Source organism: Phocoena phocoena, chromosome 3 (assembly GCF_963924675.1).
Source record: "Phocoena phocoena chromosome 3, mPhoPho1.1, whole genome shotgun sequence".
NCBI lineage: Eukaryota > Metazoa > Chordata > Mammalia > Artiodactyla > Phocoenidae > Phocoena > Phocoena phocoena.
In genome coordinates this window covers 44,349,693-44,366,142 of record NC_089221.1, presented here as the reverse complement: position 1 = coordinate 44,366,142, position 16,450 = coordinate 44,349,693, and the positions used below count along the sequence as shown (strand labels likewise).

At 38.4% G+C, this 16,450-nt stretch overlaps 2 protein-coding genes across 5 annotated transcripts in view; one reads left to right on the top strand and one right to left on the bottom strand.

Annotated features, from left to right (window-relative positions):
- MIER3 (MIER family member 3) overlaps positions 1-4,755 on the top strand; it is a 30,186-nt gene extending 25,431 nt beyond the window's left edge. For 3 of the 4 annotated variants that reach the window (XM_065873979.1, XM_065873978.1, XM_065873976.1), the window contains exons 10-12: positions 296-423; positions 507-649; positions 761-1,218. In XM_065873979.1, coding sequence (XP_065730051.1) covers positions 296-423; positions 507-649; positions 761-1,218 — 729 coding nt within the window. Of the gene's footprint in view, positions 1-295; positions 424-506; positions 650-760 lie in introns of all 4 variants that reach the window. The other variant, XM_065873975.1, reaches the window with a different exon arrangement.
- Positions 4,756-9,266: 4,511 nt separating this feature from the next.
- SETD9 (SET domain containing 9) lies at positions 9,267-15,885 on the bottom strand. The gene is made up of 6 exons (XM_065875136.1): positions 15,788-15,885; positions 13,850-14,217; positions 12,501-12,624; positions 12,163-12,278; positions 11,333-11,438; positions 9,267-9,354 (listed from the first exon to the last, which is right to left on the bottom strand). Exons 1-6 carry the CDS (start codon positions 15,883-15,885, stop codon positions 9,267-9,269), a joined length of 900 nt encoding a protein of 299 aa, XP_065731208.1.
- Positions 15,886-16,450: the final 565 nt, after the last annotated feature.

Below are 16,450 nucleotides of genomic sequence, written 5' to 3'. Positions count from 1 at the left end.
GAAGAAAAGTAAAGGATGTCAGTGTTTTAAGATTTTCGGTAAAGGTGTAAAAAAAGATAATTTCTGGATACGCATTTATTATTATTATTACATTCTGATTTAAAGAAAAAGCCTTGGGCTTTTGAAGTCAGCCTCATTATTAAATAGTGTAAATGTAATGGCAGTTCACTAATAAAAAGTTCAGAATTTCATAATTGGGAAGATAGAAAATAAGACCTATGGGTTGTAAAAAAAAATAGTTATTAAAAAATGCGTAGAATATGTTGATTTTTTAAAATGCAACTTTTTTTGTTAGGTGAGAACTAGAACAGTTGCTGAATGTGTAGCATTCTACTATATGTGGAAGAAATCTGAACGTTATGATTACTTTGCTCAACAGACAAGATTTGGAAAGAAACGATATAACCATCACCCTGGAGTTACGTAAGTACTGTGGGATTGACTTCTGGGATTTTTGTTTTTAACTGTGATATGCAGTCATAAAATTACTGGGGTGTGTTTTTTAGGGACTATATGGATCGTTTGGTAGATGAAACAGAAGCTCTGGGTGGGACAGTAAATTCTTCAGCCTTAACGTCTAACCGACCTGAGCCTGTTCCTGATCAACAGCTGAACATTCTCAGCTCTTTCACTGCTAGTGACTTGACAGGTAACGTGAGCGTCTTTTTGCATTTTTTACCATAGCTTGGGGCAAACTTATATCCTCTTTGTGGCATGACGTCAGACCGCTTACTTAAACCATTTTCCGTCTCTTTTTTAGCTTTGACCAGCGGTGTAGCGACCGTCTGCGATCCAGCGGATGTGAGTTGTTTGGATGATAGCTTTCCTCCACTGGGCAGCACGCCCCGTGGACAAGTCAATCATGTGCCTGTTGGAACAGAGGAGTTACTCACCCTGCCCAGCAATGGGGAAAGTGATTGTTTTAACTTATTTGAGACTGGATTTTATCACTCAGAGCTAAACCCCATGAACATGTGCAGTGAAGAGTCAGAAAGACCAGCAAAGAGATTGAAAATGGGCATTGCTGTTCCTGAATCCTTTATGAATGAGGTTTCTGCAAATAATTTGGGTGTGGACTTTGAAAATCACACACATCATATCACCAGTGCCAAAATGGCCGTGTCTGTGGCTGACTTTGGCAGTCTGTCTGCCAGCGAGACCAATGGTTTCATCAGTGCCCACGCTCTGCATCAGCATGCCGCCCTTCATTCTGAGTGACGTGAGTGAGGGGCCCAGAAACAGTGGGTGTGCAGTACCAGTACCAGGAAAGTATCAGGTTTGCTTAGTCTTTCACTGGAAGTTTGAACTTTTTTCACTATGACATCAGTGATGTCAGTATGTATAGAACTATATCTTGATTTATCAAGAGTATTTTCATTTTCAATCCATAAATGTGGAAATGAACTATGATCAGCAGAGTTGGGGACTAAGATTGAACTCTGTGGTGCAGCTTTAAGCTCTGCTTATCTCTTCCTCATCCCCAGTACCTCTTCCCCACTCCCTTCTTTTTCTATTTTCTGTTCCCCACTGCCCTCACTCCCAATTTTAAAACCTGTAGACAGAGGCCACCAGCTCAAAACCAGCACAGATGTTCTGAACTGAAGGGAGTGGCTTCTATTCATGTAAATTCCTTTTGCCGTAATGGATGCAGTGGAATAACAATGTTTACAGGTACCGATCCTGATCCCTGCTCAATGTAGCATTTTTTGGTTTTATTTTCTTAATTAAATAAAAGCAGGGGTAGGTTTCTTTAAACTGCACAAACATGCAAGGATTTTTTTAAAAATGGAAACTTCTCTCATGTTGTTCAACTAGAGCACTTCAGTTTACAAAACAGCAAGTCCATCTTTATGGAAGCCAGCACGAGGAACTGCGTGCAAATTATGAAGACGCTTGCTTGGATCCTGTTTCAGAATTCTAGACCAGGGCTACCTTACACAGAATTGGTCATTTTACTGCCGGAAGATTTCTGTGTAACTTCAGTTATTGGCTAAAAGTTTGGCATTTGAAGGTGTGGTATTTAGATGGGGTTTTGTCCACCATTATCAAGATTGTAATCATAAAAATCATACCAGTCATTGATAATTTAGTTTATCCTGAGGCAGTTGACTTGCAGGGCACAGTCTACAAAGCCTAGGATGTTGCCACTCATTGGTTTACATTTTGGGACACCTCTTAAGTTTTTTTATAGTGGTGCAGTTCAAAGTGTTAATATTTAGGAGGGATTTCTAGATTTTAGACATAAAATGCAGTAGAACCTTGAAGTATATTTAAACTTTTCTGTTTAGCTTGAACAGTTACTGGCAAGAAAAATGTGAGTTCCTATCTGAAATAGAATGGTACGTTACCACTTTAAGTTTTAAAAAGTGATTGACGTTCAGTTGCATCTCAAACTCAGTTTTATTTTTATTCCAAACATTGTGAATGAGAAGCCATTGTCTTAAACTTAGGCCATTTTTGCTGTATAGACATGCATCTTTAAGTTATAAGGTGAATTCATACAATATGTAATGCAGTATTAGGATGTGATAAGCTTTGCTTTTATAGTTCAGTTAAAACACAGAATTTTACTTTTTTTTTTTTTTGCACTGTCAATTAAATTTTTCAGTTTCTACTAGTTGTCTTGCTTTGCAGAAACTTAAATGTTTGGCTACATTGCTGATATTTGTAAGTATAAGTCGCTTCAAGGTTGTGCTGATGAATAGATAGAGTGTAGTTACCTTAGTAGTGATGGAAAGGGAGGGTATTTATTATACAAACTGTGAACTGCAATGACATCCTTAGTTTTGGATGATGTGTATTCTTTTCTTTGCAGCATTTTAATGAAGATTGCTTTGAAGTGTTTACGCATTAGCACATTTACTATAAAAGTTAGTTTAGCACAGTGGACGAAAAGTAGTTAAATTAATAACTTAAAGTCAGTCTCTAATTTATACATCTAAAGTCTAGCATTCCTGTATGCACACAGTAAATAATGGGTAGCCTGGGTTCTGTGTTGCTTTCAGATATTTTTTTCCAAGTTGTCAGCTTCTTATTGCTGTGGTGTTGTGCTAAACTTTGAACCTAATTTCTTTTGTTAAAAATGAATACACCTATAATTTAGTAAGATACTGGCCATACTCTTCCATTGTTATAACTTTAATTTTTACTCTGGGTTTACAGTGGCTGGTCTGTATAAAATAATTTACACAAAGATGACTGAATGCTAATACCAGTTGCACTTAAATGAACATGCCCATTCTCAGTAGCTGATGCAGTAATATATTCAGTTTATCTATGCATTGCTGGGATCTTGATACAAGATGGAAACAGTGTTTCTTATCTGAAGTTTTGATTATCAGCAAGTTGAATGGACACTTTAGTTATTTAAATAAAGATTTTTGACCAAAATCCAGAAATGATATGAGAGAAAAATAATTTCCAGCTAGTTTAATGGATTTTTAAACGCCAATCTGATTTTAGCCTCTTAGAGAGCGCTAACTGGCTGGTAACGTTTACTTTTAATTCCTTGTTAAAATGAGGCAATAATTTGCAAGATTTTTGTATATATATGTAAAGTCTTCATCTCTTTTTAGATCTAATTCAATATTTTCTGACTGCTTCCTCCATGTATAATACCATTTTTGTGCATGCTTGATGTGACATTCATAAATTGTACCACTATGACTTTATTCATGTAAAATAGCTATTTATTGAATTTCCTTTTAAATCTGGATTTACTGGGTTTTTTCCTTTCCGTTTAAGCATCTTAACAGAGAATTTGTTACTGTTTATTAGAAGAATTGCGTTTGAGAGCATGAAAATAACTGGTTTGCAGTCATAAGAAGAAACAATAATGCCTTTATTATCAAGTGTTAAGCACAATTCTTATAACAAACTGTGATAAATTCTTTTTTCTTTTTCCTTTGCCATATTATTTTTGTATGAACAAACCAAAAATCCATGGTGAGCAGTTGCAGTGTTGGCTGATGTGTCTTTTATGTACAGGGGGTTTGAAGAGGACAGCGGATTCATTTAGAAGTGAAACTGGTGCTGTGATTATAGCAATACTTTACTTTTGTTAGTTGTACTCCACTTTTTCATGCTAGCTTTTTCAGTGTTTAGTTTTCCTCTTGTCATGGTCAACTGCTGAATTTACTTGAAGGATGTAGAATACTGTTTAAACAATACTAAAGTGTGTACAATTAGGTCAAAGAATTGTGCAATTGTTTCCTTTTTAATTTTTACAATTGAGGGTCATAATATTTGAGAACGTCAGATCGAATAGAGCATAGTGATACTGTTTAATTTAACCAAAGTCTCTAGTGAATACTTCAACTTTGAATGTAAACCAACAAATAAACCTGACCACCAAGGAGATTGTTTGCCCAGAGTTTCAAAGCACATTGTCTACAACTGGAAATCGAAATAATTTATAAAAATATTGACATTACTATGTTTTTTAAAAAGTTCTTAATTTTTTCACTAAAAGGAGGAAACTATTAGTTTTATTGTTAAATATGGTAGATATTAAAACTCCTCTTAGATGACCAGTGATTCCAATTGTCCCAGTTTGAAATAAGTACGCTGTGAGTATGAGATGATTAGTGACAATCAGAACAAGTTTTAGTATCAGATGTTCAAGAGGAAGTTGCTATTGTTGCATTGATTTTAATATTTGTACATAAACACTGATTTTTTTGAGCATTATTTTGTATTTGTTGTACTTTAATACCTGGTGTACAGTTCCAGAAATAAAAATCTGGAAATCTTTTTTTTTCTTGGTTCGTGTGAGTATTTGCCACAAATAGATTTTTATTTAATAATTCTTAAGCTATAACACATGGGTAGATATTTAACCACTGTTAAGTTGGTTTTAGATGTAGTAAATAAGATATTTGATAGGTAAGTAATAAAATTGGTAGATAAAATAAGTTTTCTTTAACTCCTCTAAAATAAATTTCCATCTATAATAAAATTCTCGTTATCCCAAAGTGGGGATTGTACATACTTTTAGTTTCATTCAGGAAGTATTTATTGAATGTCTGTTATGTTTCAAACAAGTTTCTCAGTAACTGTTGTCATTTAGGAAGACATGAAATCTGAAATTTGATCAGATGTTATTATTTGACAATATATTTATAGTAAACTAGTCTTCCTTATCATAATATTCATAGTTTAGTAGACTCTAGAAATATCTGCCCTAAGTCTTCATCTTTTCAAGCTAAATATCTCACCTTAGCCTAATTTCACAAGTCTGTCCCCATATTTCACTTGCTCTGACCAGAGCTTTTTCTCTGTAGTTCCATTCTTAATATGCAGTGATCAGATTGCACATAATGTCCAGATTTTGTACAAGGACAAGAGGAGGATAAAAACCTTGACGTCTCTGCTTCAGTTGCTTATCTAAAACCACATTTCTTCCTTAATGTGCAGGGCTATCTGGTGGACACATACACAGAAGTGCCTTCAAAGGAGGTACAAGGACCAGTGTTTTGAATACAGCCAAGAGGTCAGCCAAACGCCATATAAGAGCATAGCGCTTTAGTCTTTTAGGGGAGGGAGGAGAGCCTTGTGGGAGCAGAATAATCTAGTCACTTGTAGACCTTACCCATTTTGGCCATAATTTCCATCAATGGTATACTTTTTGAGCCAGCTGCTTCTCTGACTTAAAGATTTCATGTCATCTGTAAATTGGGTATTTCATTATACACACTCTCTTTTTTTTTTTTTTTTTTTTTTTTTTTTGCGGTACGCGGGCCTCTCACTGTTGTGGCCTCTCCCGTTGCAGAGCACAGACTCCGGACGCGCAGGCTCAGTGGCCATGGCTCACGGGCCCAGCCGCTCCGCGGCACGTGGGATCTTCCCGGACCGGGGCACGAACCCGTGTCCCCTGCATCGGCAGGCGGACTCTCAACCACTGCGCCACCAGGGAAGCCCCACACTTTCATTTTTAACTTAAATTAGTCCCTGGGATATAGCACTGTTTACAGTTTCCCACCCAGGTAAGTGATCTCTGATCTTTATTCTCTTCTCTGTGGCTATCTGGGTTCTCTGACAAAACAGTGCACAGGGCAGTGAAGTCATAGTCCTAGACCAGAAATGCTCACATTTTTCAAGGTTTAATATACTATAGCTGGCATATTCACTTTAGAGAGACACATGCTCTATAGTGTACCTCGATTTTGATGAGATTGTTTTTACACAAAAAGCCAATACTGCCACAAAGTTGTTTCCTGGTGTAGAATTAATAAAAGCATTTCATAAGCATGTCAGAAATGATATGTCATTTATAAACCTTAAAAAAATATTCTAGTAAGGAAAAAGTGGTTCTTTAAAAAAAAATCAGTGTTTTATTTTTTTAAAATATCTTCACCTCTCCAGTCCAGACCAAGTCATGGTACTGGGTACGCTTTATAGTACCATTGTAAGCATTTTATCAGCAGGAACTATGTTTTATTCTTTGAATCTTCCAGGACCCTTCACATAGTAGGCATTCACTAAATGTTTGATGACTCTTAAGCTGATGGTGACGTTTCTCCCTACTTAAAATAATAAAACTTTTGAGACAAAAGTTAAAATAACAGTATGAAGAACAATCCAGATTAAACAATTAACTTTTTACCATATTTGTTCTCTTTCTATATAATATGCATTTTTTTCTGACTTATTTATTTATAAATTTATTTTATTTTTATTTATTTTTGGCTGCGTTGGGTCCTTGTTGCAGTACGTGGGCTTCTCACTGCGGCGGCCTCAGCTGCGGAGCACGGGCTCTAGAGCGCAGGCTCAGCAGCTGTGGCGCACGGGCCCAGCCGCTCCGCGGCATGTGGGATCACCCCGGACCAGGGCTTGAACCCATATCCCCTGCATCGGCAGGGAGACTCCCAACCACTATGCCACCAGGGAAGTCCTCTGACTTATTTTTAAAAAGTCTTTTACATTGCAATACTTCACTCCTAAATACCTAATATGGCCACAGGAGTTAAGTTTCTGTATTTTACATAAAGTTCTGAGTAATAGGATCTTATTATTTATTTATTTTTTTGCTGTACGCGGGCCTCTCACTGTTGTGGCCTCTCCCGTTGCGGGGCACAGGCTCCGGACGCGCAGGCTCAGTGGCCATGGCTCACAAGCCCAGCCGCTCCGTGGCATGTGGGATCTTCCCGTACCGGGGCACGAACTCGTGTCCCCTGCATCGGCAGGTGGACTCTCAACCACTGCTCCACCAGGGAAGCCCAATAGGATCTTCTTGATCAAGTGGCTTGGCTTTTTTAACGATATGAGTCTCCTGGCATCTCAGAATCTTGGCGGCACAAATAAAAAACAAATGAGCCTGAGAAAAAGAGATGCTTCCGTGGATTTACATGGACATACATGATAAATACTACAGAGAAGAAATGGATGGGGATTTTAGGGGTTGGCGGTTGGGGATTGTAAATTTCCATAGGTTGGTTAGGCAAGGTGACAGGGGATGAGCTGTATGGCTATCTGGGGGGAGGTTTTTGGAGGCAGAGAGAACTAGTGCAAAAGCCCTGAGGTGGGAGTGTGCCCGGCAGGCTCTAGGAGTGGCAAGGAGGCAGGTGTGGCTGGGTGGAGTGAGCAGGACCTGCGATCAGAGGTAATGAAAGACCGGCATTTACTCCAAAGCAGGAGTAATCAAAGAGTTCTGAGCAGAGGCGGGTTAGGATCTGATTTGTGTTTGAAAGAATCCCTCTTGGTGTTCTATTCTGTAAAAGGCGCAGGAATGGAAACAGGGAAGGCAGTTAGGTGGCCACTGAAATTGCAGTAAACTGAGAAAAGCTGTTGGTGTAGCAGTGGAGATGGTCAGAATCTGGTTGTATAGGTGCCATGTTAGGATTTGAGGGGCCCAAAAAATAACACCCTCCTCCCTATCCAAGTTTGGAACTGAGGGTTGGATGCAGGAGTCAGGTTGATGCAGATCAAAGTAACTCTTACTAATAAAACTGGAGAATGTGGCTTCAGAGCTGAGGCCAGGTCAGCTCACTAATACTCTACCTCTGAACTAAACTCACTCCTTCACTGGCTGGGCTGACTACAGGCTACTCCCTGCACAGGGCAGAGAGCAGCCCAGAACAGACTCAGCTGGGAGAGTCCACAGAAAAGGAACTAGAGGGGTTTGGGCCATGGGTGCCTAGTTCTTCCCTAAAGATAATCTCGGAAAATCACTCTTTCGCCAGTGGGTGGAGAAAGAGGCAGGAGAATTACTTATGGAAGCTGTCCAAATATGAGAAGTGTGGAATAGGGGATAGGTGTTCCTCCCACCACCGTCTTTTAACTATAATTCCATGCCAAAACAATCTTACACTCTTAAACTGTGTGTGTGTGTGTGTGTGTGTGTGTGTGTGTGTGTAAATGTTCACATACAGTAAATAGTATGATGACCCCCCATTTTCCCCTTAACCAGCTAAAACAATCTTTTTTATGTTTCTGTTAAATTTTTTTTAAAAATAAATTTATTTATTTTTGGCTGTGTTGGGTCTTTGTTGCTGCATATGGGCTTTCTCTAGTTGCAGCGAGCCGGGGCTACTCTTCATTGCAGTGCACGGGCTTCTCATTGTGGTGGCTTCTCTTGTTGTGGAGCATGGGCTCTAGGTGCACGGGCTTCAGTAGTTGTGGCACGTGGGCTCAGTAGTTGTGGCACGCGGGCTCTAGAGCACAGGCTCAGTAGTTGTGGCTCACGGGCTTAGTTGTTCCATGGCATGTGGGATCTTCCCAGACCAGGGCTCGAACCCATGTCCCCTGCACTGGCAGGCAGATTCTTAACCACTGTGCCACAAGGGAAGTCCCTAAAACAATCTTTAAATCACACACACACAAACACACCCCAATTAACTCATGACAACACAACAAATATTTTTGGTTTTAGAATATTCTGGAAAAATTAAGTCTTTATGGAAGTTAGTACACATCAATAGTACAAGAATTGCTGATGACGTGGCTAAAATTTGATAAACCACCACAGAGATAATCAAAATATACAAAAGAAAAGTTGAAACTGTAAGTTCAGACAGTGGGTTTTAATTTAGTAAACTACTGTGTACTTAGGTGAAAACCAATTAACACTGGAATTGCATTACAAATTTGAAATTGTAATGAAGCAAATAGCTTTCATGATGGAACTGAAACACAAATATCAATAAAAACTAAAAAGTTCCCACTTCAGTTAGGTTTCAAAATATTTGCTCTGCAGGTGGAACTCAGAGAAACAACAAAAACATTTAGAATTAACTCAATAGCTGAATAGAAAACCTAATTTCATACAGTTAGCTGACAATTGTATAGTAGTTTGAAAAAAGCTCTTCTCCTTGTTTGATGTCCCTGAGTGCGACAAGAATGACACATCGAAGTGGACTGAAAACAAAAAGAAACATAGACAAAATTAGAAGTATTAACAGATACAAGCTCATGTTTTAATACAACCAATATGGATTTTAGAGAATTTTATTCAGATTCCTTACTATCATCTTACTTTATGTATTTGATTTCCATGAGGAAATAGTTCTTATCACTGATGAAGGCATTTTAGAGTATGTTTATTTTGTATTATTTAAAAAGACCACAAGTCAATTGTTTATACAACTGACTACTTCTTTTGAAAATGTTGTTTCTATGTTCAAGCCCTCAAAACTGGTATCACAAAAAGCATTTTAAAATGACATTTATTATAATTTATTATAATCAACACTTAAAAAAATTAATTTGTATCTTTGTATTCTGCAAAGCTGGAAACATTACTTTATAATTTATGGGAATTGAAAAAATACTTTTTATGGACACAAGACATAATGCACACCTTCAATGTTCCTACTCATTTAACTTTTCTTGTACTTGTTGAATAGTAATAATATTATGCTCCAGAGTATAAGGCTAAGAAAACCTCATTGTTAAATACACACACAAAGACATGAAAGTTACCAAGGTTTAAGTACAGGGAATAGTCCAAGTTTTAAATATCATTCATCTTCAAAAGACAATTTAATAGGACCTGTACAAAATAAAGTTTGCTAGCAATTGGCAGCTCAGTGAAATGATATAAAGACAATATCTTCCTATAGCATTGTTAATAAAGAACTCTTAGCTCTACAGAATTACTTATATTTAAAAATTGTTACTTGAGTATTCTCGGTAGACTTTCCATTTAATGATCAATCAGAGAAGAAATGTTACAATAAAAATACAGGGACTTCCCTGGTGGCGCAGTGATTAAGAATCTTCCTGCCAATGCAGGGGACACGGGTTCAACCCCTGGTCCAGGAAGATCCCGCATGCTACGGAGCAACTAAGCCCATGAACCACAACTACTGAGCCTGTGCTCTAGAGCCCGCGAGCTACAACTGCTGACCCTGCGTGCCAACACTACTGAAGCCTGTGTGCTCTAGGGCCCGCATGCCACAACCACTGAGCCCATGTGCTGCAACTACTGAAGCCCGCACGCCTAGAGCCCGTGCTCTGTAACGAGAAGCCACCGCAATGAGAAGCCCGCGCACTGCAACGAAGAGTAGCCCCCGCTCGCTGCAACTAGAGAAAGCCCATGTGCAACAATGAAGATGCAATGCTGCCCAAAATAACATTATTTAAAAAAATACATATATTCTTATCACTTATATGTGGAATCTAAAAAATACAACAAACCAGTGAATATAACAAAAAAGAAGCAGACTTAGAGATATAGAGAACAAACTAGTGGTTACTAGGGTCAACATAAGGGCAGGGGAATGAGAGGTACAAAATGCTGGGTGTAAGGCCACAAGGGTGTACTGTACAACATGGGGAATATAGCCAATATTTTGTAATAACTGTACATGGAAAGTAACCTTTAACAATTGTATAAAAAATAAATAAATTATGGTAAAAACAAAAGCAGATTTAAAAATTCATATCTTCTGAATATTTCCCTTTTTTTGACTAAGTTTCTGAACCTAATAGTGAAGTAGGCAAAAGAAGTAATAGTCTAATTTGGTCCCTTTCTTCAACTGGGTGCTTCCATGTAAAATGGAGAACAGGATCCTTAAAATAAAGTAAAATTTATTTGAAGATTTTGTAGGTAGGAAAAACAACAGAGTCACCTGAAACAAACTTTAAGGTTGATAACTTATACTACACAGAATAAAAGTGGGTAATAATAAGCAGAATAAGCTAAGTTAATGGAAAATTTTAAATTTCAGATAACCTACATTAACACACTAAAGTGTGATGCACATAAAAATCTGTTATAATTTTTCACTAAAAAACTTACCCCAATCTCTATATAGTTTTTTCATAGAAAATATATATTTTTTTAGGTACAGCATAAGACAGAAGATAGGAAAAGCTCTTCCAGAAGACTAACCTTTGTTTGTCATAGCTGTACGCAATGTTTGGAAGATACTGCTTCAGTTCTATAGGGAAAACTGCAGGCACATCAAATTCCTGATAACAGACATTAGCTGCTCTGTCTAGGAACAAGTACAGAATTTTTTAGAAACAGAGACATTTTATAAGGTCATGAATTATGTACTGAATTATGGCACTTGATGTATGGTTTTCTAAATTTTCAGAAAATGTTCAAATTAATAATCACTATTATGTTCCAGGCACTGCTAGATTATATATCTATATACATATGTTTGGATGTTTTATTTACTTTTTGAAGATCAGGAAACAGGTTCAGAAAGGGTAAAGGTTAAGTAGAAGAATCAGGCTTCAAATTCATGTCTCCCGAACACCAAAGTCTATGTTAAATGTAGCCAGATGATCAAACTTGTAGGAAAGTTAAGTCCTAGAGAAGGTAGGTAACTCACAAACTTAGCAACAGAAAGAGGATACCAGTCTAGTGTCTAGTGAGTAATCTATAAGGCTATGTTGAGGCACTGACAAAATAATCTCTAAGTTAAGTATTAAAAAATATTAAAATAATAATGATCAAAAGGGCAGTTATCAATTGCCTATATTTACTGAAAAATCAGAATAAAAATAGTAAGTTAAAGAATTCCAGTTAATGTATATCATTATCTCCCTGAATTCTCTCTTTGATATCAGCTATTATAAAGTTAGAGTTCACTCAAGGGCTTAGAATAGCTGAAATGTTAACTCAACTGCCTCTGGCACTCAGTCACATGGCAAAGGAGGAGCATTACGACTGCTGTATTTATATCTCACAGCCCCAAGGTGCCAACTTACCATTTGAACAATTGTTGACGTACTGTCCTACAGCCAGTGGATTATGAATTTCTGACGTTAGCCATGTACTATCACTCATTTTTAAAGGGCCAAGTTGATCCCTCCCGTTGCAAGATCTGAAACAGGTGAAAGCATTAGCTAAGACATTGTTCCTCTGTATCTTAAAATTGAAAGTTAACCCTAGAATTGAACAGTGAAATTTTTCTTAAAAAACTTTTGTCTAATCAATAGGGCAGCTGCCTAAGTGATTTTTCTTTAAAGTACAAACGCTAGTGGTCAGAGTCATTGTGGTGTGGTTCTACCTCCTATAATTAAATTTGAACATGGCACCAACTTACCTATACACGACTTTTGATATTCCTTTGTCATTTCCATCAATGAGTACCCCATCCAGGCATCTAAAAATAAACGGATTTCCAATGGACTGGAAAAAGATTGGCTCATACTTTTGATATACTGTACCTAGTATACAAGACAAAGACATTATTATAGCAACCTATAAAAATCATAAACATCATGATAAGGACCTTTCTCTGGAACATAAACATAACATGGAAGAATTTGTTTTAATTTCTCTGCCTTTTTCTAAAGTTTCACCTCCAGTCTAGACCATCAGATTCTCTTTGGCTACCTTCCCTCATTAAAGAGTGGCCAATAGCAGAAGGAGCACAGAACCAACTTGTCCACACAGCCAAATAAAATATGACTATTTTGGTTAAAAAAATGTGAACACCACATTTTAGGTTCAGTTTTACAAAGCTGTGTTTTTGTTTTTATTTTTATTTTTTAAAGTAGAGTGTGATTTGTCATCTATTAAAGAGCCTTTTAAGAAAAGTATTTTTATTAATAATTAAATAATGTAGATATATACGGGAATAGATAAGTCTGACATTCAGGTTGTTTTTCCTTTCATTGGCAATGAAGGAAAGGAGAAAATTAATACTTACAGGGTGCTTCCTATGTTCCAGGCATGTTAATCTATTTATTTTACTATTAATTTGTTTGTTGCTGGCTTGTCCTATTTAGTCTTTATGGAGTTAGGATAGTTGTGTAGGAGGAAACTGAGACTCACTTGCTTAGGGACACAGAATTAAAAAATAGTAGAATGACTTTTTAAAAACATAGGTCTATCTGACAAACATTCACGCTTACTTTCCACTACACCAAATAATATGTTTAACAAGTAACATTCTACTTAGCATGCTAGTCAATGATCTTTTGAAAAGAAGCTTCTTTACTTTTCAAGTTTAGAAATGGCAGGAAGATCTTTATTCAGTGATTTATAGGTTTAAATTTTATCTTTCATGTTTTAACCCATATCATTTTTTACCTTTAATTATTAGTTAGCTAAGCCAAACTGACTTATTTTCTAGTGATTTCTAAGTAATCAGTCTTATCAAAGTAGGCCATACTATAATCTCCTAAATTTAAACATTGATTAGAAAAATTTCCTTAAAAGAAAAATGCATTTATCCCAACAAATACTCCAGGATACTTTCTAATACATGAGATAATTTACAAACAGTTAATTTCCAAATCAGGGTTTAAAAATCTGTGGAAAAAAAAATCCGTGGAAATCAGAGTTTCCAATACAACCCTTTACTCCAAGGATTACTGGGATAAGCATTTTGTTGAACTTATATTTTTTTATAAGAAACTCTTGGCCAAGTACTAATTATGTCATTACCAGGATACATAGATACAACCGCGCCTTTTGGTACCAATCCTTTGTTAACGAAGACACCTTTTCCAGCCGAAATCAATGTGCTAGGTGCTCGGGTGACACTGAAACCCAATGTCTTATAAAGAATTTCTTCTGGTGTAAAGGTATTTTGCTGTTGATGTCTGTATTCAAGCTGTTTCACCCCTGGATGCTGAACTGACAGTAGGTCTTGATATTTTGATTTAACAGGTTCTGGAAACACAGTCAAGATATCTGATTGTTTATTGAAATCATTTACGAATAGAGCCTGGAAAACTTTCAGTAATGTTCCTAGGACCTCTTCATCTGAGATAACTTTGTCTTTGGATTCCTCTGGAACATATCGGAGGGTCCTGAAAATGGGAAAAGTTTCTATTCACTACCCTCAACTGATAAAAGCCAGACTGTCTTGATGTCTTCTGGGTTACTGGCCTGTATGAAGATTATTCTCATGTGTTTGAAGGGCATAAAACTAAGAAGTTCAGAAAAGAGTTTTTAGTTCTAGTTACCTGACTCCCAACAATACCTACACAAGTCAATAACAGCTAATGCTTATGAAAGGCCCATTACATACCAAATTCTGTTGGGTCCTTACATTCATTACCCCATTTTTGCAGACAAGGAAACTCAAGCTTGAAGATGTTAGGGAACTTGCCCATGGTCCGAAAGCGGGTAAATGGGAGAGCCAGAAGCGGAAACAGGGCTAGTTTCCCACTACACCCAAAGCCATTATGTGAATGTTATTACATAATGAGAATCCTCATATTGCAATGGCTCTTTTCACACGCGTGTAGTTTCAAAGACAAATTTAAGTTAACATTATATATTTTGTCACATTCTCTCCCAGGAGTAATTACTTTTTTATTTTTAATTTAATTTTATGTATTTTTTTTATACAGCAGGTTATTATCTATTTTATACATACTAGTGTATATATGTCAATCCCAATCTCCCAATTCATCACACCACCACAGTAATTACTTCTTTAATGATCACTTTTTATTTCCGTAAATAGTTTTTAATTATTATTTTTACTTCTTGTTTTACTTGAACCAATTTCCGCCTCACAATTCTAGTAATGATGCAGCTGAATTCACGTTTCCGTAGTATGAAACTCTGGGAAAGCTCTTTGGTTATTAACCAGCCTTCAATGGAGCTCGTTTGCCTATTTAAGTGAGCATTACGTTGACTTCTTCCAGACCACAAGCAGGCCACTTACTAAAGCCGGCAATAACAATGATACTACGGCCACCCACTCAGCTAGATCCCCTTCTTCAAGCGCTGAATCCGTATTCTAAATCCATTATTCCGACATGCTTTTATTGGTTTTTTGCTCGTTTTTATACATCAGCTACTCCAAGCTGTTATCCTCACAGCCGAGCTGCGCTGTTTTCTCCATACCAACTACGGAGCTGTGAAAATAAACCACGGTTTGGCTTTTCTAAGGAACTTCAAGCTCCTAACTGCCTTGGCGGAGAGAAGTCCACGCACCCTCATGTTGTACAAGTTCTTTTCTTTTTCAAAAGTTCCTATTTTTCCCCCAAACCCAGGCACCCCAGCCCCTGCAGAAGCAAACGTGAGAACTCCAGCCACAGCCCGCGGGCGATCGGGTCCTAGCGTACCTCGCCGCGCCAGGGACGACGGGAAATAGGCCTTAGGCCCTGCCCACCTAAAAGCCCCGCGCCCTCTTCAGGCCCCCAGCCCAACTCGGACTCCATCAGCCTCCGCCTCGCCCACCTCGGGCGCTGTGCACCTCGGGCCCCGCCCACTCAGGTCCCTGGGTCGTCTTAGGCTCCGCCTGCTTGAGGCTTTGCCCTCCGGAAGCTCCGCCCACCTCGGCCCTCTAACCCAAGTCCCAGCGGTCTAGATGGCGTCGCTGGGTTAGAGGAAAACGGCCCTGGTCGAGCCGCCCAGCCCTCTCACCTCGGGTTGTGGCTTAGGTTCAGCGCGATCCAGGGTACGAAGCGGTACTTGTAACGACGCCATCGCTGCCAGAGGCCGCGCAGCAGGCGGCCCGGCATGGCTGTCCTGTGGTGCTGTGAAGAGGAAGGCACTGGGGAGGCGGGTTTTCTCGGGCCCGCCCCGACCCGAGGAGGAGCAGATGCCGCGCCGCCGTCCCTCCCCTTCGCGGTCTCAACACTCAGTGCCGCGCTCGGCGGTCCCGGTACCTCCTGGCCTCCTGTCGCCGTGTCTCCGTGCCTCTGCTTTATTGACCCCAGCTCGCTGAAACAGAGGTGCGTAGAGCTGTAGGAGGGCTCCTTATTCCCTTTTCCTTTCTCCATTCGCTCGTGTATTTTCACACACACGCGCGCACATTTAGGAGAGGATTAATTAGACCACGCTTAGTTGCAGGAGGGGTATACTAGAATAACTCAACCATCTTCAAATCAGCAGGTGTTTATTAAAAAATAAATGTTGATGCCGCTTCCTCAGTCTGGAAAGTCAGCTTTCCTGTTCTTTGCCTGAAAGTGAGGGTAAATCCTAACCTAAAAGTCTAAATTGAACTAGTCAGATCTAGTGAAAATTCAGGCAAATTCAAGTAGCCTTAGGACTGATTTGTTGTATTCCAAAAAAGGAATAAAAAGA

Excerpts from the sequence above, each read along its gene's own strand:
- SETD9 (XM_065875136.1), bottom strand. The coding sequence starts at position 15,885 with ATGCCGGGCCGCCTGCTGCGCGGCCTCTGGCAGCGATGGCGTCGTTAC. Across the intron at positions 14,218-15,787 it reads AACCTAAGCCACAACCCGAG|GACCCTCCGATATGTTCCAG; the intron begins GTGAGAGGGCTG and ends TCCCATTTTCAG. Across the intron at positions 9,355-11,332 it reads TACAGCTATGACAAACAAAG|TCCACTTCGATGTGTCATTC; the intron begins GTTAGTCTTCTG and ends TTTTGTTTTCAG.